The sequence below is a fragment of the Glycine soja genome, chromosome 7, assembly GCF_004193775.1.
Source record: "Glycine soja cultivar W05 chromosome 7, ASM419377v2, whole genome shotgun sequence".
Classification (NCBI taxonomy): Eukaryota; Viridiplantae; Streptophyta; class Magnoliopsida; order Fabales; family Fabaceae; genus Glycine; species Glycine soja.
The window spans coordinates 4617861-4641231 of NC_041008.1; the positions used below are offsets into that span (position 1 = coordinate 4617861).

The window sequence follows — 23371 nt, forward strand, 5'->3', positions numbered from 1 at the left end:
CAACTGAACTAGTTTAGAAAAAAAAAAAAAAAAAACCGCACTAGTTATAAAAGTGATTTAGTTAGATTTTCACTTGAAATTAGTTCAAAATTAAAATATTTTGGTTATTTGGATTTGAAACCAAATGGATTAAATATTTTGAATTTGATTTGGTTTGCTTCGATTTTTACAAATTTCTATCTTGATCACATATTTAAAAGATAAGGTTACCTATTAATCATGTCACATTATATTGGTTATTTAACATAAAAGATGGTGAAAAATAAAATAAATAACTAAAATAACTTTATTTTTTACAAAGTCAAGACTAATAAAGAATTTAAAAAAACTAAAATTGCTTGTGTAGTTTCGAAAACTAATTAAATTGAAGATTTACTCAAGCACTTCTGAGAGTCAAGTAAACGTGTATTTCAACTTAATTAAGAATCTAAATAGTATTATTAGAGAATGAATATTGGTTACTACCTTTATATAGGATCATGCCCTACAATAAAATCCTTACCTTTGCAAGAAGGACAATTCAGAGTGTAGGCATGTGTAACAGCCGAGGATCACGGAATGCTAGCTATCTTAGACGTTAGTGGTGGTCTCTTTGTTGGGACGATAAAACACTATTGGACTCAATCGTGGGTGGTTCAATGCATTCATCAGGTTGTGCCCATCAAAGCTTTTATCCAAAGATAAGTCCATCCCCTATTGAAAACTCTATCCAAATTGAGTAGCATACAATGACTCCTAATCACCAAAATTATCGATATTTCCAAATCACATAGTTATGCGTTTTCAAGTTTTCCGGTTAATCTTAATAATTCTCAACATAGCAGCTTAAAACCATGCAGCAAGGCTAGGTTCCATGTTGGTCACAATTAGTGTGACATTCAAAGAAACATAGTATGTAACAAGTTGTCATATATTGAAAATTATTAATTAACTAGTATTAATAAAAGAGTTTCACATGTAAATAACTTCTAATTAACTTCATATAGAGTTCGTTGAGGGAAATTATTATTTCACATAATCTTTTATGTTACTTCTAGAATTGTCCTTGCTTCTCTTTCGCTCTCTTTTCTTTCGGATTGGTCGTGGTTTTGTCCTGTGGATTTGCACATCAAAGTTCTAAAGACTAAAGCAAGAATAATGATATTTTAGAGAACCACTATCTACCAACCTCCTGCAAACATAGCGGACATTATTGATAAGAACACAAATTAATGTATGTGACCAAGCATTAGGTTGAGATACATTTGTTACCTATTTATTGGTTTTTAATTGTTTGAAATGTGTCACTTTCCACACTATCCAAGCCTAGTCTTATAAATTGGAATCGTATGAATTAAATCAATAAAATTATTTCACAGCGTAAGGATAAAACGAAGACTACTGTTTCCCTCATAAAAAGTCATAACTAAAAAAATGTAAAGAATTTGCCCTAGCCTTTTCCTTGTAAAAATTTATTCAAAGACATGAAAGAAAAAAGAAGAAGAAAAATCTTATGCTACCAAGAGCCTATCAATTTATCAAATATGAATGACAGGGACACCAGTTGAAGCTTGAGTCTTTATCCTATTTGTGTCTCATTAACAAAAAAATAAAAATAAAAAATCTCCTGGTATATTCATCCCATATACTTTATCCTTTTTATGTTAGAAAAAAAAAAGAAGGCAAGTGAAAAAAATTTACTGATAAAAAACAAAAAAGAAAAGGAGGTGGATTACGTTGTGTGGAAAAAGAAAGTTGAAATAAGAATGTGAGCTCAAGTATGCAATTGACAACATAACAAAGGGGACAAATTTGTTCATGGGTGGTTTAGTGTTTTATTGGCACATATTTGGGCCAAACAAAGTTGGACAAACAAGATTTTGCGTTTGCTTATTGCCCTCTAGCTCACAAAGGAAGGTGGGTCCAACGATGTCTAGACCTAAATGACACATTTTGTCACGGGGATTCACTATGTGGGGACCGAATCTTAAACTTTATACTCTCTCAAGTCTCATCTATATGTAGCTCTACGGTCAGTTTTCAAAGAATTATAACGGGTCTACAAGGGATTCAGCGTGATTTTCATAAGTGAAATTTCATTTCTCAAAAATGTAAAATTCATCTCCCTTTTTTTTCTTCTCTTTTTTTTGTTGAAAACCAAAAAAGGTTTCGTTAGTAGGTTCTAATTTGCTTAAGCTTTGCTTCGAAGTTCTAACTGTTACATTTTGTGTATGAAACGATCTTATTCATTAATGCGAGTTCCCCAGTCAAAATTATGTGCTTGGTAGAATTTTGGGTGCCGTTAGAGGAAGAATATTTAGTAGTAAAAACTATCTTGCTGCTGGTTGCATTTGTCTCAATGAAAATTACTTATACAAACAAATAAATAATGCCTACAACTTTTATTTCTCTCTTCAAAACAAAGTATCCTATAACCGGATGCCATGAGATTAATCTTCCAAGACAAAGAATGCTAAAATTTCTTAAAGGGTATATTGACTGTTGTTAAAATCTACTAAGGTCAGTTTAATAATGTTTTGAGTACTTAATGAAAAATTTCAAACTTTGTTACCGCCATTATACTTTAAAAAGAAGAAAAACTATGGTTAAAATATCTAAACCTAACACAAGCTCAATATGCTAATTATACAGAAACCATAGCCCAAGAACACAAGGTTAAACCCTTATCAAGCAAACAAATTTTTTAATATAATCTCACCTATTTAGTTTCTATGAAAGGAAACAATTAATTTTGAAATACATTAATATCGTCATGCAAAAATTCAACCATAAGACCATCACAGAAAAACATAGATGTTTCTACTTCCTAGGTGTTTGCGATATTGGTTACCTGCTATTAAACGATTCAAATTTTTCAAAAAAAAAAAAATTTAGCCGGGGCTACAGAATTAAACAAGGAACACAACAGATAATAGCATATAATGTACTCCAGTTACTAGGTTTAATAGAATCTATTTCAAAATATTCACGAGATACTAGATTGAGTTTAAATGAACAACTAGCATAACTTGAGCAAGAGGCCACAACACATGAAAAATACAAAATTAATCCCCGCGTGATATTTGAGATAGTGAAGTGCTTTTAAATGATGCCCCAAAAAGAAAAGAAACAACACTGGCACCAGTCTATTGCCACTAGGACACTGTTGTTAGAGACTTATGAATAATAGAAGTACTAAAACAATGGTCACAACTCAAGTTCAATTTTCTGACTTGCTTTTTTTGCCATAGTACTGCAGGCCAAATGCAAAGGCCAATATCAGCAATGGCACTATGTACTGCAAGATCTTCACAACAAATCCAGAAGATTGATTGTTATAGACAGGTGCTTGTGTTGGTGGGCGTACACTGCTGCTGCTGGTAACTTGTGCTGGAAGAGTGTTGGTGTCAACCTCACCAACAAAGTATTTTTCCATCATCTCTGTTGCTGAATCACTGTGCCCAATATCTTCAAAATCAGTGGTGGCATCCTTCTCTGTGTAAAGAACAAAAGATTCTTAGCTCATGTCTATTATTTTCTCTGTTTCTTTATTGATTATTTTTCTCTGTGTCTATTATTTTGATTGCATATTAATGGTGTGAAACTGACCAAGATGAACCAGTTACCTGTTGCAGTCACTAAAACTTCATCACCTCCTGGATGATCATCCAAAAATGGGGTGACATCATACACCTGCATCAATGGAATGCGTGTTACTATGCTAGGAAAACTATTATGATGTATATATAATCCTACTATTTGTAAGAAAAATCTAAGGGAATATCTACTTATGTTTAAGTTTCGATACCCAATTATAAAACTGAAAAAAAGAAGGATAAGAACTAGGAACATGCATTTGACATCTAGAAATAAAGGTACAAATTAGTATGCGTTGTTTGTTTAACCATTTATAGCTTGTTTGGGGTACCGTTGGAATTCCTCAAATGTCATTTTGCCAAAGCCCCTCTGTAACTTCTCCGTTCAAATACATTGACTGGCCAATCAAATGGTTAAGCTGCTTTATATATATATTGTTTATACAGTGTCTGATAATTGAATGGATTAATAATATTTTTGCACCGCAGAAAGGGTTAGTAGAAGGGGAATAAAAGAAAAACTTTTACTAGATAGAATAACGTAGTGTATGCTTGGGTTAACATTGGAGGGATATCAAGGTACTTTTGCCAAAACATCCTCATCGTAACTTATCTATTTAGATGTGTTAGAAATTAGAATTTGTGTGACCAATGTTAGAACGGAGAAGCAAACATACCTTTAAATATTGGTAGCATGAATTCCAACACATCTAAATGGAGAAGTTACAAAGGGGATGCTTTAGCAAAAGTACCTTAGATATTCCTTCAACGTTAACTCAAACATATGCACTACCTTATTCTATCTAGTAGAGTCTTTCTTTTATATATACCCCTTCTATCCACCCTTTCTGCAGTGCAGAATATTATTAATACATTTAATTGTCAGATAATGTGTAAACAGAAATATATAAAAAAAAACAGCTTAACCATTTGATTGGCCAGTCAATTTACAGTCAGATATTTATTTCAACAATGTTGTTTCTGGTAGCAACAACATAACTTTATAGGCTCAATAGCATTACTAGTCCCTAAAGTTTCCTAAACTAACCACCAATGAGTTCATATTTCTCTCTAAGAGTAAAGACAGTCTAAATAGAACATTCAAGCAATGGCATGGTTGCCTTTCACATAAATGATTGACATTTATGACGTTACCAACAAGGATCATTTCTTTTTTGCTGATAACTAGGAAGGGAAGAATCAGTATCATCCTGATTAGATAGAGGTGGTGGTGTGGTAGCCTTCAATAGGATGAAAACATTATAGGCTTTAAGTAAGCACGGGAATGAATGAGGATTTCCAGAGAAAATAATCTTTGACAATTGAAATCAAGAGTTTTAGCAACATATTTTTTCTTTTTATTTGGTAGAAATCACAAGAGAAGGGTATTGAGTAGGGGTGGAGGTATTTTGGAAAGATTGAGATTTTGAGTGCTTGAAGGGGGTGGAGTGTTGATGGATGCATAGGTGTTTGTACTTTGTTGATGGAGACATTGATATCTGATACCATGTAAAGTTAAAAGGCGAGCGGAAAGGTGATCATTCCCATTCACCACCTCTTAATAAGTTGTGCTCAAAAGCTTTGGGAGATTTAAAGTCTAGGTCCTCTAGGAAACCTGGAGAGTAAGAATTTTTTGGCTAAGCTTCATTTGGTAGAATTGTAGTTTGAAGATTTTCTTCTTTCATTGCTTTCCCTTTACGAGGGTGTGTGGTTTCTCCTCTTCAATAACATTCCTTCTTTTAATAATTAGAAGAGAAAAAAAAGTATACAGGCCAACGAATATGCAGTGGCCAACACTACAGACGAACAACTTGTCCTAACAAAGTAGAATTTGGTTCGTTTTCAATCAAAAAAGAAAGTAAAATCTTGGCAAATTGCCCTAATGGGACTCCTTTTAGAAAGTATTTCCCACAATGGGTCTGTTTCAAAACAATTTACAACATGACTCTGTTATTTTACGTAAAATACATGCAAACCGCTAGTGTTATAGGTGAGAAGCCTCTGCATGCAACACGTGGCGAAAACACCACTGCCACTGGCGGAATAGCCCGTGCGTGGTCTTGCTGCTTGTGCTGGCGATATAGTCATGCACTGGATGTAGCCAGTTTGACTGACGATTTTCAGAGGGGGCGAGACACGTGACAGTAGACACAGTGTATTTTGCCATTACGAATGGCAAAATACTTTCGTACGAAATTTTTTTTGAACTTGAAACGGTTGTAATTTTTGATAGGAATGTCCGTTTGAGGCCCATAATAAATCAAAATGCTCGAAATTAAATGAGGAATTCCCTGAAAAATTCACGAAGGGGATTTGGTCAACTCATTTTTCCAAAAATAGGATTTAAGATTCAACCAACCGATTTTTTAATCTTAAATCCTATTTTTCAGCTACTTCAGGGGATTCCTCATTTAATTTTGAGCATTTTAACATATTATGGACCTTAAACGGACATTCCTATCAAAAGTTACAACCGTTTCAAGTTCAAAAAATTTTCCGTACGAAAGTATTTCGTTATTCGTAATGGCGAAATACACTGTGCCTGCTGCCACGTGTCTCGCCCCCTCTGAAAATTGCCAGCCAAACTGGTTGCATCCAATGCATGGCTATATCGCCAGCACAAGCAGCGAGACCACTGGCTATTCCGCCAGTGGTAGTGGCGTTTTCGGCACATGTTGCACACAGGGGGCTTCTCGCCAATAACACTGGCGGTTTGCATGTATTTTACGTAAAATAACAGACCCATATTGTAAATTATTTTGAAACAGACCCATTGTGAGAAATACTTTCTAAAAAGAGCCCCATTAGGACAATTTTCCTAAAATCTTCTTTTGGATAGGAAATGACATATTAGTTTATGAATCTAGTTAACTCACTTAGTGTTATGACAATATGTAATGAGCACTTGAAAAATAACTGATTTAACTTCCACTTTTTTAAGCAGGAGAATCCTATTCCTTAATAAATAATTTGTCAAATCAATGTCAGTTTGTGAAAAGACTCACCAGCCAGGAGTTATAGACCATAACAAGATCAACAAGCATCAAATATAGTCTCCTTACCAACCAGGCGCATGTTAATTCATTCATGTTCAATGGCTGATAAGGTGACACTGATTTATCATAGAAATAGTTTATGAAAGAAATTTGTACTCTCAATCCTGATAGTCACATCCCTCACCAAAATTAAGAATACAATAATACTAGATAGTGCTTTGTTTGGATGCTATAATGCCAAAATGAGAAGGAAAAAAAAGACAGTCCAGTTCTTACAAGGTATATATATGACATTTAATTATGCCTAGACAACTTTGTAAATCATTAAATAGCATATTCCCGTTGCAAACCCCGTGATTTATCCAGCTTTCAATATATTTCATTATAACAAATATTTTGCCCTTACTTTTTCCTTTTTTCTTCTTTTCTTATTCAATTTCAAGCAGAGATTCTACATTATCCTTATATCTTCTCTCTAAATGATTTTTCCTTATTCATAATTCATTATTTGTTCTTGTTTTACAACAAACTTAAAAGTTAAATTCTATTTAAAACCAATGTAACTATGAAATCAGTCTTGAACTTTGTAATCCTACGCGGACTAGCATAGACACATATTTTGTCAAACTCAGAATATGGTTTTAAATTACACTCCCCAACCGTAATGGCTGTCTCATCTTCATCTTTATCAGGCATTCCTATAACCCCATAATTACAGCCGTACATGTCATGCTTGGGGATTAAATTGATAAAAGAGTTAGGGATTATTTTTTATACCAAAATTCTAAAAATTAGATTCCATACACAAATTTAATTTTTTTTAACAACTTAAGGGATTCAAATTCAATTAATGGATTTTATTCAAACCCACAGGCAGAAGTTTTTTTCTGAATATATTGAACCCTATCCACCTCACTCCCAAACCATGTATGAGGGAAATTTTGAAGCCCCCGAGGATTAGTCAAATCAAGTAAGATAAAGTCATGAATATGCAATTCAACCATAGATTATTCACACATCAGATTCATCCAATAAACAAAAACAGATCAACTAAGGAAAACAGATCAAGAATCAAATTGATGACAGAAACCAAATTCAGATCACAAAAACAAAAACTGACCTTCCCTTTGACTATAATCCAGCAATCCTTCCTGTGATTGTGCTTAGCCACCTCCTCAAAGGTAAAAGTCTTGGTTTTTGAACCCATCTCAGTCTCTTCCACTGCCCACAGAAAAACCAATCACACCACATTCCCAATTCACACGTTATTCATAAAATACAACACACAACAGGGAAACTAATAATAGTTTAATACTGAAAATATCAGATTACAAAGGCTAAACAATGGAGAAAAATAACTAAAGGCACAACCATTGAAGGGAAAAGTTGAAGAAGAAATTTCTTACACGGTGATGACAGAAAGGAGAAAGATGGTCTTTCTTTGGGACAACACTTTTACCCGTGATGTGGTTTGTCTTTCTCAGCAACCTTAAACTACTTATAATGCTTTTTGTTTTGTACATTTGAAAAGTCCAAGTTTTATTTATTTATTTAAATGTTAAATATTAAATATAATATTAATCTTATTCATCACAATCTTATCTTTTAAATTTTTAAATACTTTTTATAAAAAAAAATAAAGATAGTAATAAATGTAATATTAAATAGTTGGAATAGTTTTTATTATATAAATTAAACTATTAATTAGATTCATTCATTTGTGTATTGAATATTTTATAAAACTTATAAATTAATTTGTAATTTATTTGACTAATTACTGTTTTTTGGTGGATATTTGACTAATATTTTTGGTACAGACCTTTTTTTTCTTTGATACAGACTTATTTGACTAAAGTTTGTTTGAAAAAGAGTTTATTTTATTAAATTATAGTGCTTTGATAATTTTTTAAATGTTAGTTCATACAGCTTTTAAATTTATAATTTTTTTTATTTTACTTTCCTATTTTTATCATATTTTTTTATATTTATTAATTAATTTAGTTATTAATTTTATTAAAATATTTTTAATTCAACTAATTTGTTTATCAACCCAATCTCAACTTTCAACAAATTAATTATATCAAATTTTGGGTATCTATTAAATAAACAAATAAAAAGAAAGAAAAGGAACATGTATAGGAGAGAAACATCCATTCTAACATTTTGTTTAGATCATTAAAATCAAAGTTTGAAATGTGTGTTTGTACCTTGTTTACCCTCACCTCATTTGTATAAAAAAAATGTATTAAAGGAGCAACATTTAAAGTAACCAACATCAAAATATTTGATAAATATTTTTAATTCTTAGGAATGTTTGTAAATTTATTTTAATTTTAAAATAAAAACATTTAATAAATTGATAAATAAGGTAAAATAGTGAAAAGTGAAAAATTATTTTAAATATTCATATGAAAATATAAGATTTTTGTTCCTTTTATATATGAATATGAAGATGAAAAAATTTGTGTAATGTGAATTAAGAGGAATGCATTATGCCTAGAAATATTTTTTATTATCTTTTTAACAAACATGAAATAATATATTATCATTTTTACATTTTCAAGAATTTAATAAAATTTCGTGAAATAAACATCTCCTAAAATTTTAGCTAAGAAAATTTAGATGATTCAAATAAGATTATCTCTTATTCAACAAAAAAAAGTAAGATTATTAAAAGTATATATTTGTAGTCTTATAATAATAATAGTAATGATAATAATAATATATAATCTATTCTATAATAATAATAATAATAATAAAGAAAATACCTTCATTTAGTCTAAACATTTCACTAGACTATTTTATCTTTTCTCCATTTTTAAATTTTTATTACTTCTCTCTTAATAACTATCTACTATTCTTATGTTATTAGTTTTTGTTTATAACTTCTAATATTTTTTTTCTTTTATCTTTTTAGTTAAAATAAGTAAAGAGATATGAAGCATCTCTCTCCACTAATAATAATAAAGAGAAATTTATTATTAAGGAGAAAAAAGACAGATAAAAAGTATTTAAATTTTTTATATTACTAATTTATTAAAAATCACCTTATATATAAATTTTAAGATGATTATTTTAAAATTTTATAAATTTATAAAATATAAAAATTTATTCTAATCTCATTTTAAAAAATAATATTTTACCTAATTAACTCTGAAGGTCATAAATTAGTTTTATAAGATAATAAATTTAAAATAATTAAAAAATTTAGTAGACTAATTTAAATTATTAATAATGTTGTTAGAAATTAAATTGGTACACACTATAATTTTTTAAATATTTCTGCATTAAATTGAAAAAAAATACTGACAGAACTAAAATATCAAATATTTGTAAACTTGAAGACATTATTATTGAGTTTAATTGTTATATGCAATTTTTTTACTCTATCAATCAATCACAATTTATGTGGTATGTGTGATTTTGAAGATAATTATAAAATAAAACTTACATTTTTTTTAAATATTTGACATTTGGGATTGATTGAGTGTGTAATGTTTTTTACAAATTAAAGTTGGTGCATATATCAATTGAGCTCTTATTAATTACTTTTTCCTTTAAATAACCAAATAATTTAGTTACTAATATTAAATTTATTTGTTTAATAATAAATAATAAATGGCTCTATATTGAATTTCATAAGAATTTTTATTCTTTTACTATTTATATTTTTTGTTTTATGGAAAATTAAACTTGTCTCTTAGTTTTATAAGAAGGTACCACTTGCTACTTGTTTATTCAAATTAATTTGTCATTTTAAAGTATCAATCAATGCATTATGAAATCTAATCAATTTCAGTTTGAAATAGGACTGCAGATATAATTTGTAACCTAACAAGTCATACTCAGCTATGCTAGGTTTGAGACTATTAGCACTCACATTTATTATTTTTTAATTGAGTGCGTTTATTAGTATGTGGGTTAATAATCTTATTTACACATTCTCACTCCTATTTATTTTTGGGTTTTGAAATTTTCTATCTAAATCATCAATCTGAAAACACTCCTCCTTATTGGTATAATGGTATGTGTTATGCATGTGACTTTTTATCTTAGATACTTATTATGAGATTTCCTGCTTCATGTAATCGTGTCAATCACCATTCCTGTAATTGCTAGAGCCTAGAAACATTGGTTAATTTTCTCAACATAAGTAAAACCTCATAATCAATCATATCCTTCATATTGGTTGAAAAATCAAGCATTTCTTGCCCAACCCCTAAATTCAATCATTAATTGATTGCGGTAAAAGAAATTTGTCAAGTCTTGGATGTAAAACTTGATGGCATCACGAAAGTGTGATATAATCATTAGTCCAACTTCAAGTCCATAAAGTATAATGATATAATTTCAGGTATCCCATACAATGAGTAGGCACACCTTATCAAATTAAAATACAACACTCACATTACCAACCCACCATACCAAAAAATTGAGTCAGTCCATGCACATCTATTTTGAAAATATATAATGACATCACCACACTTGTATTTTGATTTGACCAGCTACACCCATAAGTCTTACATAGCACATATTCTAAGCGACTTTCATCAAGAAAAGAAAATCATGTTCACAGCCTAAGAGGATCTCAGGCCCAATTCACCTATGTTTTGGGCTGTAAACTAACTTCCAATTAATTTAGATGGGATTGTTTTTTGGGTAAGTTTATTTAATTTAAATAAATATATTAAAAAATTACTTATATTTAATTAAAAAATATATATTTTTTAATAAATAAATTTAAACAAATTAATCTTTTATTCTCCAATTTTGATGAAGCACATCACACTGATTTCGACAACAAAGTCAACTGCATCAGATAACTTAACAGGGCTTGGATAATAGATTATGCAAGAGTTACCCTCCCTATAAAAAATACTTGGACTTCTAATTGCTTAATTAGCCTTTAGTTGTTAACCCTGTCAATAATAAATCGGAAGAAATGTTCAATGATCCTATTGTGGAAAAGAGACTCAAGCTACTTCCCCTAATAACAATACTTATGAAATTATAAGTTTAAATATTTTTATTAATATCATAATATTTGATATTATTAAATGATTTTTAATTATTGATATTTTAACTATTATTCATAGAAAGTTAACAAAAAATAACATATAATACAATTAATATTATTTTTTATATTGAAACTATTTTTAACATTTTAATATGACCATTATTATTTTTTTCTCATATATAATTAGTGTATGAAATGTTTAAGAATTAGAAAGAAATTAATAAGAGCATGAAATTAGAACTATTTAAGACTTTTAAAATAACAAATATATATTTTTAAAAGATTAATAAATAATACTGCATGGTAACGTTAATGTATTCATGCTAGCTGGGGGGTTGGGACACTCTCACATTATTTTTTGCATGACTTTATTTATTTGTCATTTTGTTGTAGAAAGTTTCCTTCTTTGCACCATAAAATGCTCAGCTTGCATGCATTAAAGCCAATTAATTATCATCCAAAACTATGCATAAAGGCGTGCCAAAATATAAACCCGAACGAAGGCACATATACTAGAGACATCCACTCCTTACGTCAAATTAAAGCAAGGGTCAATTAAATTAGGATTTTATACATTATTTTAACATAAAAAAGTCTTCTAAATTTATATAAAAATATTATGATTTATTAATTTTTTTTATAAAACTTTTATCATAATTTGAATTTTAATGAATTTATATCATAAAAATTTAAAGGATTTGAAATAACTTTATAAATTTATAAGATTTAAAAAGATCCTGTAAATCTTTAAAAACACATTTAAAATTACAAAAATTAGTTAAAAAATTAAGAAATGATGAGATTTGAATAAAAAAAATATAACCAAAATATTGTTTTAATCTTTTAATAGTTATATTAATTTTAATTTTATGTCCTCCTGTAGCAATCTTTCTTGTAATAACATTTTCTTATTCTCATTTTTGGATTTGAATTATAATTTTAAATTATAAGTTGGTTTTTTGATTTTTTTAATTATTATAATTATTTCGATAAATTTAATGACATGTGTTAAATGAGATGCAATAATAAATATATATTAGAAGAAAACAATGATGATGAAAAATTAATAGGAGAATTATGAGTTATGTGAATGATGAAATTAAGGGTGATAGTCACAGAAATATTGTGTCGAACAGGTTATGGACATAAATTCCTAATCCGTGTAAGAAAAGTATAATTAGTCTTAGCACATAAGATAAATATTCATTTAATTTAGAAAATAAAGAAAAAAGTGCATAGGAAAGAAATATATTTGATATTCTTTTATTCTTAAAAATAAGAGAAATATATATGACACATACATGTTGAAAAATATTAAAAAGAGAATATGACATATGTGATGAGAGAAATAAAATCCGATAACCAATAAAAAAGAAAAGAAAAAAGTTTAACAAAATTTAAAGAGTTTGAATGAGATTGGTTGATAGATATTTTGTACTAAAAATTCTGATAAAATTCATTGAAATCCTTCTTAAAAAATAATCCATTGAAATTCATATATTTTTTAATACCAATTTTTTTTATAAGTTATTAAAAATTCTAATTAAATACCATTAGATTTTATTGTTTTCCTTAAAAATCTTAAAAGTCTTAATTAAATATCACAAAACTTATTTATACTATTTAAAAATCACAATTAAATACTACAAATTTTTTTATAAGAAAAAATATTTTAAAATTCTAATCTAATACACCCTAAAGCCAACAGAAAGAAAGGGATACCACAGATTACAGAATCACATGGGTTCAATGCATTGGTCATAAAAAAACAAGAAGAAAATCTAAGTATTTGATCTTACATATATCATAAACAAATCTACGTTTTCAGATAATTAAACAGTGATACTCCCAGCAGCTCAATACTCGCTAGCTAGTACCTGCAACAAGCCAGAAACTATTTCAATACAATTAATTCCAATAACGAATGAAATAGAGAGAGAAATAATTTTATTTATTTGACACGTCATTTTATAAATGGCCAATTAGCTATATAAACTTTGTTAATTAGTATAAAAGAATTGAAAAAGTGTGTGTGTGGGTATAATATTAATTAAAAAATACCAGTTTCTTTTTCTTCCTTTTCAGATCGAACTCATCGAAGAATCATGTAGATGTAGTTACTTTTACCCCAATAATAGCTATATGATGAGAAGAATGCCTATACAAAACACGATTGTCCTCGTGACAACTGACAAGCTGAAGATCATGTGTACGTCTTTTTGTTTACTTTTATATATTTCCATCAAATCCTACAATATAGCTATAACATATGGCTTCTACAATTAAGTAGCATTAATGAAATGATAAATTATATTTATATAATTTTTATAAATAAGAAGAAAATAAAAAATGTGTGAAAAAATAAATAATGCATGATAGAAAAAGTAAAATATACAAGAGAGGAAAATTTTATAAGTTATTATGTATTTTTTTTTTGTAAAAATGCATGATTTGTTAAATCAAATTAGCACTCTTAACTGGATCATGCACACAATTACATTACAGTTTTCAAATAGTCAAAAAGTCTTCTAATAAGCTAATTGTCATATGCATTAGTATTAAAAAAATGTCAATAAAACTAGATAAATTGCCTGGCTTTTTGTCCCTACATTTTTTATTATATTGGCTGGCAAAAGGTCACAACAAGAGGACTACATGCAATACGTGATTGCCACTTTAAAGATGGATGAGAAGATGTTATTTTGATCTCCTTGTTTGGATTTTTCAGTGTTATTTTGTGGGAGGGACCCATGGATTATAAATAATTGGTGGATTACTATCACATGGAAACTGACATTTTGGAAACTGGTTTTTGGACCCTGTATCTTTCTCGCTTGAAAATGCATGCATGATGCATATCTGTTTAGTATGGTATACGTAGTGTGGAAAATATACAAAGCTGTAACTTGTTAAATCGAGAAGATCATCTTGTGGTTGAAGAACAAAAAACCGTAGTGTTAGTTTAATGAGAAAAGCAGAGAAAAATAATGTAAGAGCTTCTTTTTTACTTGCCAAGGTTTCTCATAAAGATTATGAATGAACAAAAAATCCTATTTGGAGATACAAAAGCAAACGATAATCGCATATGCAAAACGTTGATTTTAATACCATTTTTTATATATAATTTCAAAAAATTTGCCTGTCATAGAGCTAGTTTTGATTAGCAGTCTTTGACTAATGAAAATTGATTTGTTAAAAAAAATATTATGAGTTTAACATAATAATATGATATATTAACCTGTACCAACGGATAAATATACAATTATTAAAGAATATTTTCATAAATATAAGAAACCCGAATATACCACTATCAATGTCTATATTAATATATAAACTTTTATTGCCTCTAGAGTGTTATCTTTTTCTTCTTTCCTTACTAATCAGTGAATGTGAGTAGCATCACTCATCCAAAAATATGTTACTAAGTCAAGGCCAATAAATTAAAAGTATGAAGAGACATTAGTTTTTGACCTAAAGATAAATAGACGAGCTTTAGGTCAAAAGTATGAAGAGACATTAGTGCATGCACTCTTTTATCTTTAGGTCAAAATATATAGGTTAAAATTATAAGAAATCCTAGGTGGAAATTTTGAAGAAATTAAATAGACGAGCTTCATTGTCGACTATTCTTGTTCCAAACTATAAAAAGAAATATCTATAGACATCCTTATCGGGACATGCAACCAACTGTATATAACGTCTTGTGTTGAGAAAATTAGTAAGAAAAACCATATTAAAGATATTATTTTAGAATAAGGGAAAAAAAAGGAACTGTTTTAATAGATGAAAACAATTAAACTGGCTACAATCCATGATTTGCTGTACATCTTTTGAAACAAGCAAATTAATGAATGCATTGCAGGAAAAGGGAATTTGGAACTACCATACCTTAAATTGGAAGGAAATAACTTGAGCCATTGCCTTCATTCATGTGATTATCATTGTTTACTCCTGCTACACTCACTTCCTGACCTTCTGGTTTGTGATTCTTGACATCAAGATCCGGGTGGATTTTCCTCTTCAACATCTTCTTCATCAGCTACACAGCATTACAAATTACTTAATCAAACTTATTCAAGCAATATCTGCAATTAGCGGCTTAATCAGATTGAACTTTCCAACACTATATACATGATCCAAGAAAAAAAACAATATTTTTTACTTGGTCCGGCTAGTTAATTTGTTCATATTCGTTGAAGAGTTTTAATTCCAGTTTCTAGCTAGTGAATGAGGCACGGGCTACAAGTAATATTATTTATCAATGGAAAAAATAGACAACAAAATTGTAACCATTGATATAACAATTTGTCTAGCAGAAATTAAAGTATAGGTATAAATATTGAGTCTATATTTTTAGAAAAATATATTGTAGTAACATTTGATATATTGGTAGTATATATTAATTTTCTATATTAACAAAATTATCTATTAAGATATATAATGTATCGCAATGTTATTGTAGATCCATAATATCTATGCTATCTATGCTAATAGTTTAGTTAATATACTCACATTGTAAAGAGTTTTTATATTTTTATTCAATTATAAATTATTATAAATAGTTATTAATTTATTAATTTTTATAATAATTATTTTAAAAATGATATTACTAATGATTTAGCTGATATCATGTAAAATTTACGTTGCCAATACATAGAAATTCAACTTAGTCTCACTTTTGTTAAATAAATGTTATATCAATGAAAATTAATCCAATATCAAATTATGAGTGCATGATTTTTTCCCCCCTATAGTAACAACTTACTTTTTTGATATCTTTCATTGGATGGGGATTGTCCTTAACACGGGGAATGAGCTTCTTGGCAAAAGAGAGTCCATGCTTTGCTTTAAGGTTTGGTTTTTCACTTGAAGCAAGGTGGCAGACTTTGGCAGGGTCAAGCTTTATCTTAACATCAGTGTCAGCCAAGAAGAGATCAGCTAGTGTGATCCTTTCTCCTTTCTTCTTCTTTTCATCAGCTTCCACATCGTTTGCTTCCACTACTTCATAAGAGATCACTGGTGGAGCCACAACAATTTCATTATTGAAGCTTCCAACCACATCCCCATCATCATGGTTGTTTTCACTAACAACATTCTCAAAGTTGTGCTCAAATGAGTTGTATATCAATGGATTCAGTTCCTCGTGCTCAGCATTATAGTCCTTTTCCTCCTCCTCATGATCATCGACCATGATGTTCTCTCCTTCACCATCTTCTTGTTCAACTTCAATCTCCAAAGCAAAGTATTCTTTGTGAGGGTTGATGTTCTTCAAGGGATCATAGCCAAGAGTGCCAATGGTTAGAATGCCATCTTCCCATCCACCAAGTGATTCAGTGAGGGCTACTTGTTTCAGCAAAGCTTGACTATCAGCGTTGTTAATTGTAGGTTCAGTCTTTTTCATGTTTGAAGCAAACCCATCTGTATGAAAACCAAAAGATTCATTAGAAGAAAACATGACAGTACTACAACAAAAACAAAACTTTATCTGATTAGGTCAGGTGGACTACATGGATCTCATGATCCCATTTGACTCGATTAATTAAATACCAAAGTTTTAGCAAAGAAGAGAAGATGTTACGCTCTCGAAAAAAAAGAAAAAAAAAACAGTATATACATATCATGAAGATTTGTTTAAAGGCACCATATATATTTGTAGCTTGTGAAGGGTGTGGTTTTTTAAATTGCAAATGAGAGAAGTTATACATAGAGGTCAATCAAACCTTTCAGAGCGTTATGATGATGAAACCTCTTGTGAACCCAATTGAAGATCTGTGACAAAACAAGTGATGAAGATAGTTAACATGAATACCTATATATGATCATAAACCTCCAACCTCCATGTAAAGGAGGACTGAATTGAAGGAAAAGTAGTACAACTAAAATTGAACATGCATGAGAAACAAAAAAAGGTTGTATGCATGGTTTCAATTCAATCACCTTCATTGTTTTTCTCGCTCAGATCAGAAAAGCTGGCCAGAGAATGTGGCTGTGCAGGGGTAATATTGAAATGGAGTGGGGGGAGTGTGGGGGTCAACATAATAAGGAACAGGAATAAAACTCACAAAGAGGACCAACATTGGTGGTTGAACTAGATTGTGCCACGTGTTCACTGGCCCCCATGTAGTTCAGCCATGTTCATGTGTCCGTAGCATAATATGCTTCAAGAGTCATCATGTTAGTCCTCTCATCAGTACTTGTTCACTTTCACGTTGCACATGCTGATGATGGAAAGTTTTCATTTACACTAACGTTTGGTGTTGTTTGTTTGTTTTAGATTATATTATATTTCCGCAGAATATTGATTTTTTGCACTGTTGAATTGAATACAATTGTGAAGTTTACTCAAATTAATTTTAATCTCAAGTTTTTATATTGAAAGGTACGTTACGGTGTGTGTGAAATTAAATTGATTTTGGTGTAAAACCAATAGGCCACTTGATGATTAGTTTCTCTTTGTTGCCTACGTTTAACCCAAAATGGCTATTACGTACGGTTCATTTTAACAAGCAGTTGGTATGCAATCTAAAAACCACTTGGCATTGGTCTAGTTCCTTTCCTAATTAATTGTTTCCTGTGTGTACTTTTCAATGAAATAATCACTTGAACCGAATTGATGGATTAGTAATGAGTAAATTGCAATAGAGTACTGATTAATTAAATAACTTTGGTGCATCCATACACTATATACACACGCCATATGTGTTTGATATGTTTAGTGTGTACATGAATGTTCAAATATTTCAACAGCTAGTGTGATGGAATAACTCTACCTACTAGAAGGTTTAAACTTGATCAATCTAAGGTAGCTTCGTTTCACCAATTTCTTTGACTTTACAACATTTATCATGTAAAACTGATCCAAATTAATGATTGCTTCATCGAGCAAATCTATGCCTAAAATGCTCTCTAGAGAGAGATCACAGGAATTTGTGATTCATATACTAATTATTTAAATGATATTGGATTAATGTTTGTAATATAACTTTTATCCTACAAAAATTAAACTTCTAATATATACATTGTAGATTTATATTAACAATATATATAGGATGACTGATCCTGCTGTGAGAATGTTTTATTATTATGAGTTATGGTCACATAACCACTTAAAAATTTATTCATTTTACTTTTAATATTCATCATTTATGTATGATTCATAGTCCAAAATTTATAGTTATTATTTCTTACATTAATCCAATTGTTTTCACAAGTGTCTCCCCCTAAAAATATATCAATGCTAGTGTTATAGGGTATATTGATATATATTATTAATATATATATATATATATATATATATATATATTAAATGTTAGTATAATACTTTATAATATTCATATATTTGTAATGTATAAATTTTTAAGCAAAACCTTATATTAAGAGAGTAAATGTACTTTAACTTGAATACGTCAGTATAACAAGATAAAACTAAAGATACAAATAAAGACACATTACAAGATTAATACATAAAAAAAAACATTGAACATTGTCTATGTTGGCCTTAAACCATGTTCACAATCTAACCTTTATCAACTTCAAAATACTATTGAAGTCGAAGAAAACCCTGAAACACAATAGTGTATGTTACGCATAATCCGTATTGATCATACCACAATGTTTAAAAAAAATGTCGAACATGATGCAACTTTTCCCTACTTTAAAGAGAGCTAAACTGGGTATAATGAGCAAAAATATCATTAGGCTAGATTTAGCGTAAACTGCATACGTACCATATACGAATTGTTATCGTGCAAGACAGAAATAAGTAATTATTATCTTTCTTAAAGGAGAAATACAACACACACAAGATATATGCCTTGCAGATGAGACAATATAAGAAAGGAGACGAGAGGTTTCCTTGCCTTAATCTTCTAAAAATACACAAAACTGCCCCATGGAGTATACATGCTCAAATCCAAGTTCCTCATCTCTCAAAACCCCAATCCCTATAACATATATACTATCTAAAAAAACCGAATCACAAAATAATAAGTCTTTTCAAAGTCAATCTTAAAGATAAAATAATGGTCTCCTACTTCTTTGAAATAACTCCACCAACTCATTATTTTTCACAAATTTTAACTCTTTCTAGTTTAGGCCCAATAGTAGTGTTCTTAATTTGTGAGGTTACTCATTAATTGTGAGCATAGTCTTCCAACGTGAATCACTTCTACGAGACTACAGCTAACCAGAAAACGACCCTAGGTTCATCTTTAAGACCTAATCAATGGTAATATATGGTTAAAAATAAATCCATGGTGAATATATATGAGAAGTCAAGAACCGAATCCCCATAAGGAGGTCCTCCTAGCAAATGGATCACTAGATCCAAGTTATTATTATAACCATATGATATAACATTATTTTGGTGAATGGTTGAAATATATCAAGATGCACCCCAAACCTTAATAATTGCTATTAACTCCTTTCCTATTACTTATGTCTCGCGATTATGGTGGCACACTCTCAATGAGGATGAAACGACAATGATGACATAGACAACAACGAGAATTTGGATTGGGTAGAGAGAATTAATTTTTATAGGGCTTTGATGTGGTGTTATTGCTGTAGGATTAGAAATCGGTACGTGATGTTCAATGAAGCAATAAAGCATTATTGTCACCACCATGTTTCCCAGTCCCAAGTCCCAGCAATTCCATCTAAAGCACCTTCCGGCAAATTAACGGTCTTAATGACAAGGATTGATTTGTAATTTCAAAAGTAAAAACACCTAATTTGTAAATTAAAATTTCGAAAAGAGAACCTTTGGTACTACCAGACTTGCTGGGAGCACCCTAAAATTAACAATTGAAGTAGTTACTGCTGTAGGATTAGAAATCGGATAGTAGTTAATTAACTTTTAATGTATTAATTGCTTATATGAAAGTAATAAATACTATTTGAGTTTGAGTTCGCAATATATTAAATAAATTACTTTTGCTATATTTGTGGACATAATACTATAATACTTAGCAAATGGTGAGGATTGGACTTTCGTTCCCGATTCTTGGGATTTTTTTTAATGAAAAAGAGATCAACAAGAAGAGGGTATATAATACAAACTCTTGACGTAATTTTCAATCATTTTTATGCGTAAATAATAACGTCAAGTTTATTAGCAAGTTTGAGCATTGAATTGTCAAAGAATATCCGACCATGAGATATTGCTGGTTGGTGCACAGTCTCATTAATAAACTACTTGCTGTTGTTATTTTCTCTTCTATCACAATGTAGGAAAACTTTTTTATACCTGTGGACTAGTGTTTCTTGCTCGTTATCCTTCGAAACATAATAGGAATACGAAAATTTAAATTTAACCCATAATATCACCTTACTGTACATTAGAGTTACCTCATGCCATTAATTAGTTCTTAATTTTGATAAATTATCTTGCATTACCTTCTATTTCCATCTGCTTCTAATAAGACCTCAACACCATGAATTAATCACCGAGTTGGATCAATTAATTAATATTGGCTAAGCCGTCTCAAGACAAAAAATGTTTTTTTATTTATTATAGGAAGATCTTGGTATTTTTCAGAAGAGAATACATAAATTCATCATGAAGGAGCTTAGTGATCGAATATTAATGTTACAATTAGGTAACAACATGGATATAAGGCTAACTAAACATGAAGTTTTTCTTCTTCTTCTTCTTCCATGAAGAATCAAATATCCATGAAGTAGTGAGATATTTCCTTCACTATACATATATATTCACGTTAGATGTGCCAAGTTACTTAAATTTCTGTATTCAGCCTTTTGGTGACTGTTGCAAGTGGGCCTGAGCACATGGTTTCTTTTTTCTATTTTTGGTTTAAATTTTGTGGAAAAAGCTTTCTCTACAGGGCCATAGCAAATCCACCCCCACTTTATCTCATGATCTGCAAGTACAAAGCCTCAGTGTTTTTAACGTATGGTTAATATTTACATGGAAAGAAAATAATTAAGAAGACATGTTTTCTCCATCGTAAACATTTCTGTTCAAGCTGAATACAACAGTTATGTATAATAAAACTCTTTTTGAGGACTTAAATTTAAAATTATTGAAATAATTCTATATTAGTTGATATATGCGTTTGATACTCAAAGATTCTTTTAACGCGTATAGAAAATAAGAACTAATTAATTATTGTGTAGTAAATTCACCTTTTTCCTATAGTTGAGAAGAGTTGCCTGAATTTTCATTTTGTCAACTCCAAGTTTCAAGATTGAATGCTTTCCTAATATACTTCAATTATTTACACATTTTGATTGCAATATTATCAAATCAATGGACTACACGAATTAGGTATTTATTTTCTCGCTTGTTTGCTGTCCACTAACGACGGTATAGGCTATAGTCCAACCAAGTCTTCCTCAATGCTGCAATGTCTGGCATAGCAATGTACTTTAATTTGTAGCCATTTTTTTTATTATGAGGATAATTTTGAATATATTAATGTCAAAAGTAGCTCGATAATTCAGAGTGTGATTGTGTGAAGCTGAAGAGGGACAATGTAGCAGGCAAAGCTTCCACGAGGGAAAACCAGACATTCACAAGAAGAATGTTCCATGAAAGTGAAAGCTTAGCTGGAAGAAGGTTTCCAAGGAGGCTTAGCCAAGAGGAAACAGAGTTAAGGGGCATTTGGATGGCATTCAAATGATGGTACTATGTTTTGACTCATAGCTATTTGTCTTCTTGTAAGCATTGTGCAAATGCCTTGCACCAATTGGGATGCCCCCTTGATCTATTGTCTATCAATGGGTCTTAGTGTTGCCTTAAAAACAAATAAATCGCTTTGGATTCTTGTTAAAGCTAACTGCTATTATCTCTCCCCAGCTGAAAGGGTGTGTCACATATATTTGCGTATAGTCAAGTGGGTCATATGATTATTGAGTACTTCCACCTTACTAGCTTACAAATTTGAGTCACAGTTAAGAGCAAATTTTGAGGAGGGAAATGAAGCTGGATGGATGACTGTATTGCAATAACTCTGGAATGATGGACGTGGTGGAACCTTAGACACTCTCTACACACAGTAAAGTTAGAAACCAGTAAGGTTTAATTAAACCGTTATAATAAACTTTAGAGGGTTGTTTTAATTTTCTTTTCAATTTCTCTTGTGGACAAAAGGGAAAACCTATAGCATACAAAATACATTATACAAGACTTGTTCATTACAAAGGAGGAGTAAGGCCTCCCCCACATATCAGTGTGACTATAGTCGTTAGCCAATGAAAGTTGATCTTGTTGGTAAGGATTAGACTAATATCCCACAATGGTTTGGGTTTGAATCACATTAATGATGCGAAGATTTTACTAGTGAATAGTTTGTACCTATTTCTATAAACATTCTTCATTACAAAGGAGAGCATGGCCTACTCTTAAGATCACTCCTAATATATTAACGAAAGTTGGTCCAATTAATAGGAATAAGACTTATATTATACAAAAATTTAGATTTGAATCTCCCTACGAATGTGTGGAGTTTGTTAGTGAATAATTTGTAAATACTTTTATAAGCATTCTTTTAGTCATGGGACTTGTTTTGATCTTAATCTTGCTTCTGTTGAGCTATTGAAATCCAATTCACATAAACTTTTATTCAATAAAAAGACATATAGCCGTCCCAAAAATGACCTATAACAGTTATGCATAGAAGGCGATTGCAATGGCCTCCATGTTTAGAACTTAGATGGATTAGTACATAATGCTTAGCTAGCTAGTGGCACTTTGAAATTTAATGTGCAGTTATGTACGTATAACAAAATACTAGAGACAGAGTAAACAGATAAACAACTAG

General features: G+C 30.1%; 2 protein-coding genes across 2 annotated transcripts; both read right to left on the bottom strand.

Annotated features, from left to right (window-relative positions):
- Nucleotides 1-2909: 2909 nt before the first annotated feature.
- On the bottom strand, nt 2910-8073 carry LOC114418282 (cytochrome b5-like). The gene is made up of 4 exons (XM_028383548.1): nt 7978-8073; nt 7692-7792; nt 3606-3672; nt 2910-3474 (listed from the first exon to the last, which is right to left on the bottom strand). The coding sequence occupies exons 2-4, from the start codon at nt 7776-7778 to the stop codon at nt 3200-3202; spliced, it is 429 nt and encodes a 142-aa protein (XP_028239349.1). The 5' UTR covers nt 7779-7792; nt 7978-8073; the 3' UTR covers nt 2910-3199.
- Nucleotides 8074-13284: 5211 nt separating this feature from the next.
- On the bottom strand, nt 13285-17629 carry LOC114419182. The gene is made up of 5 exons (XM_028384828.1): nt 17526-17629; nt 17309-17357; nt 16354-17006; nt 15477-15627; nt 13285-13465 (listed from the first exon to the last, which is right to left on the bottom strand). Exons 1-4 carry the CDS (start codon nt 17529-17531, stop codon nt 15478-15480), a joined length of 858 nt encoding a protein of 285 aa, XP_028240629.1. The 5' UTR covers nt 17532-17629; the 3' UTR covers nt 13285-13465; nt 15477.
- Nucleotides 17630-23371: the final 5742 nt, after the last annotated feature.

What these genes read in the sequence shown, in the direction of transcription:
- LOC114418282 (XM_028383548.1), bottom strand. Translation starts at nt 7,778, where the DNA reads ATGGGTTCAAAAACCAAGACTTTTACCTTTGAGGAGGTGGCTAAGCAC. An exon ending in GGATTATAGTCAAAGGGAAG is followed by an intron (nt 3,673 to 7,691) that starts GTCAGTTTTTGT and finishes CCATTGATGCAG; the next exon opens with GTGTATGATGTCACCCCATT. An exon ending in AGTTTTAGTGACTGCAACAG is followed by an intron (nt 3,475 to 3,605) that starts GTAACTGGTTCA and finishes TTCTTTACACAG; the next exon opens with AGAAGGATGCCACCACTGAT.
- LOC114419182 (XM_028384828.1), bottom strand. An exon ending in TCATCATAACGCTCTGAAAG is followed by an intron (nt 17,007 to 17,308) that starts GTTTGATTGACC and finishes GTTTTCATACAG; the next exon opens with ATGGGTTTGCTTCAAACATG. An exon ending in CAATGAAAGATATCAAAAAA is followed by an intron (nt 15,628 to 16,353) that starts GTAAGTTGTTAC and finishes AATGCTGTGTAG; the next exon opens with CTGATGAAGAAGATGTTGAA.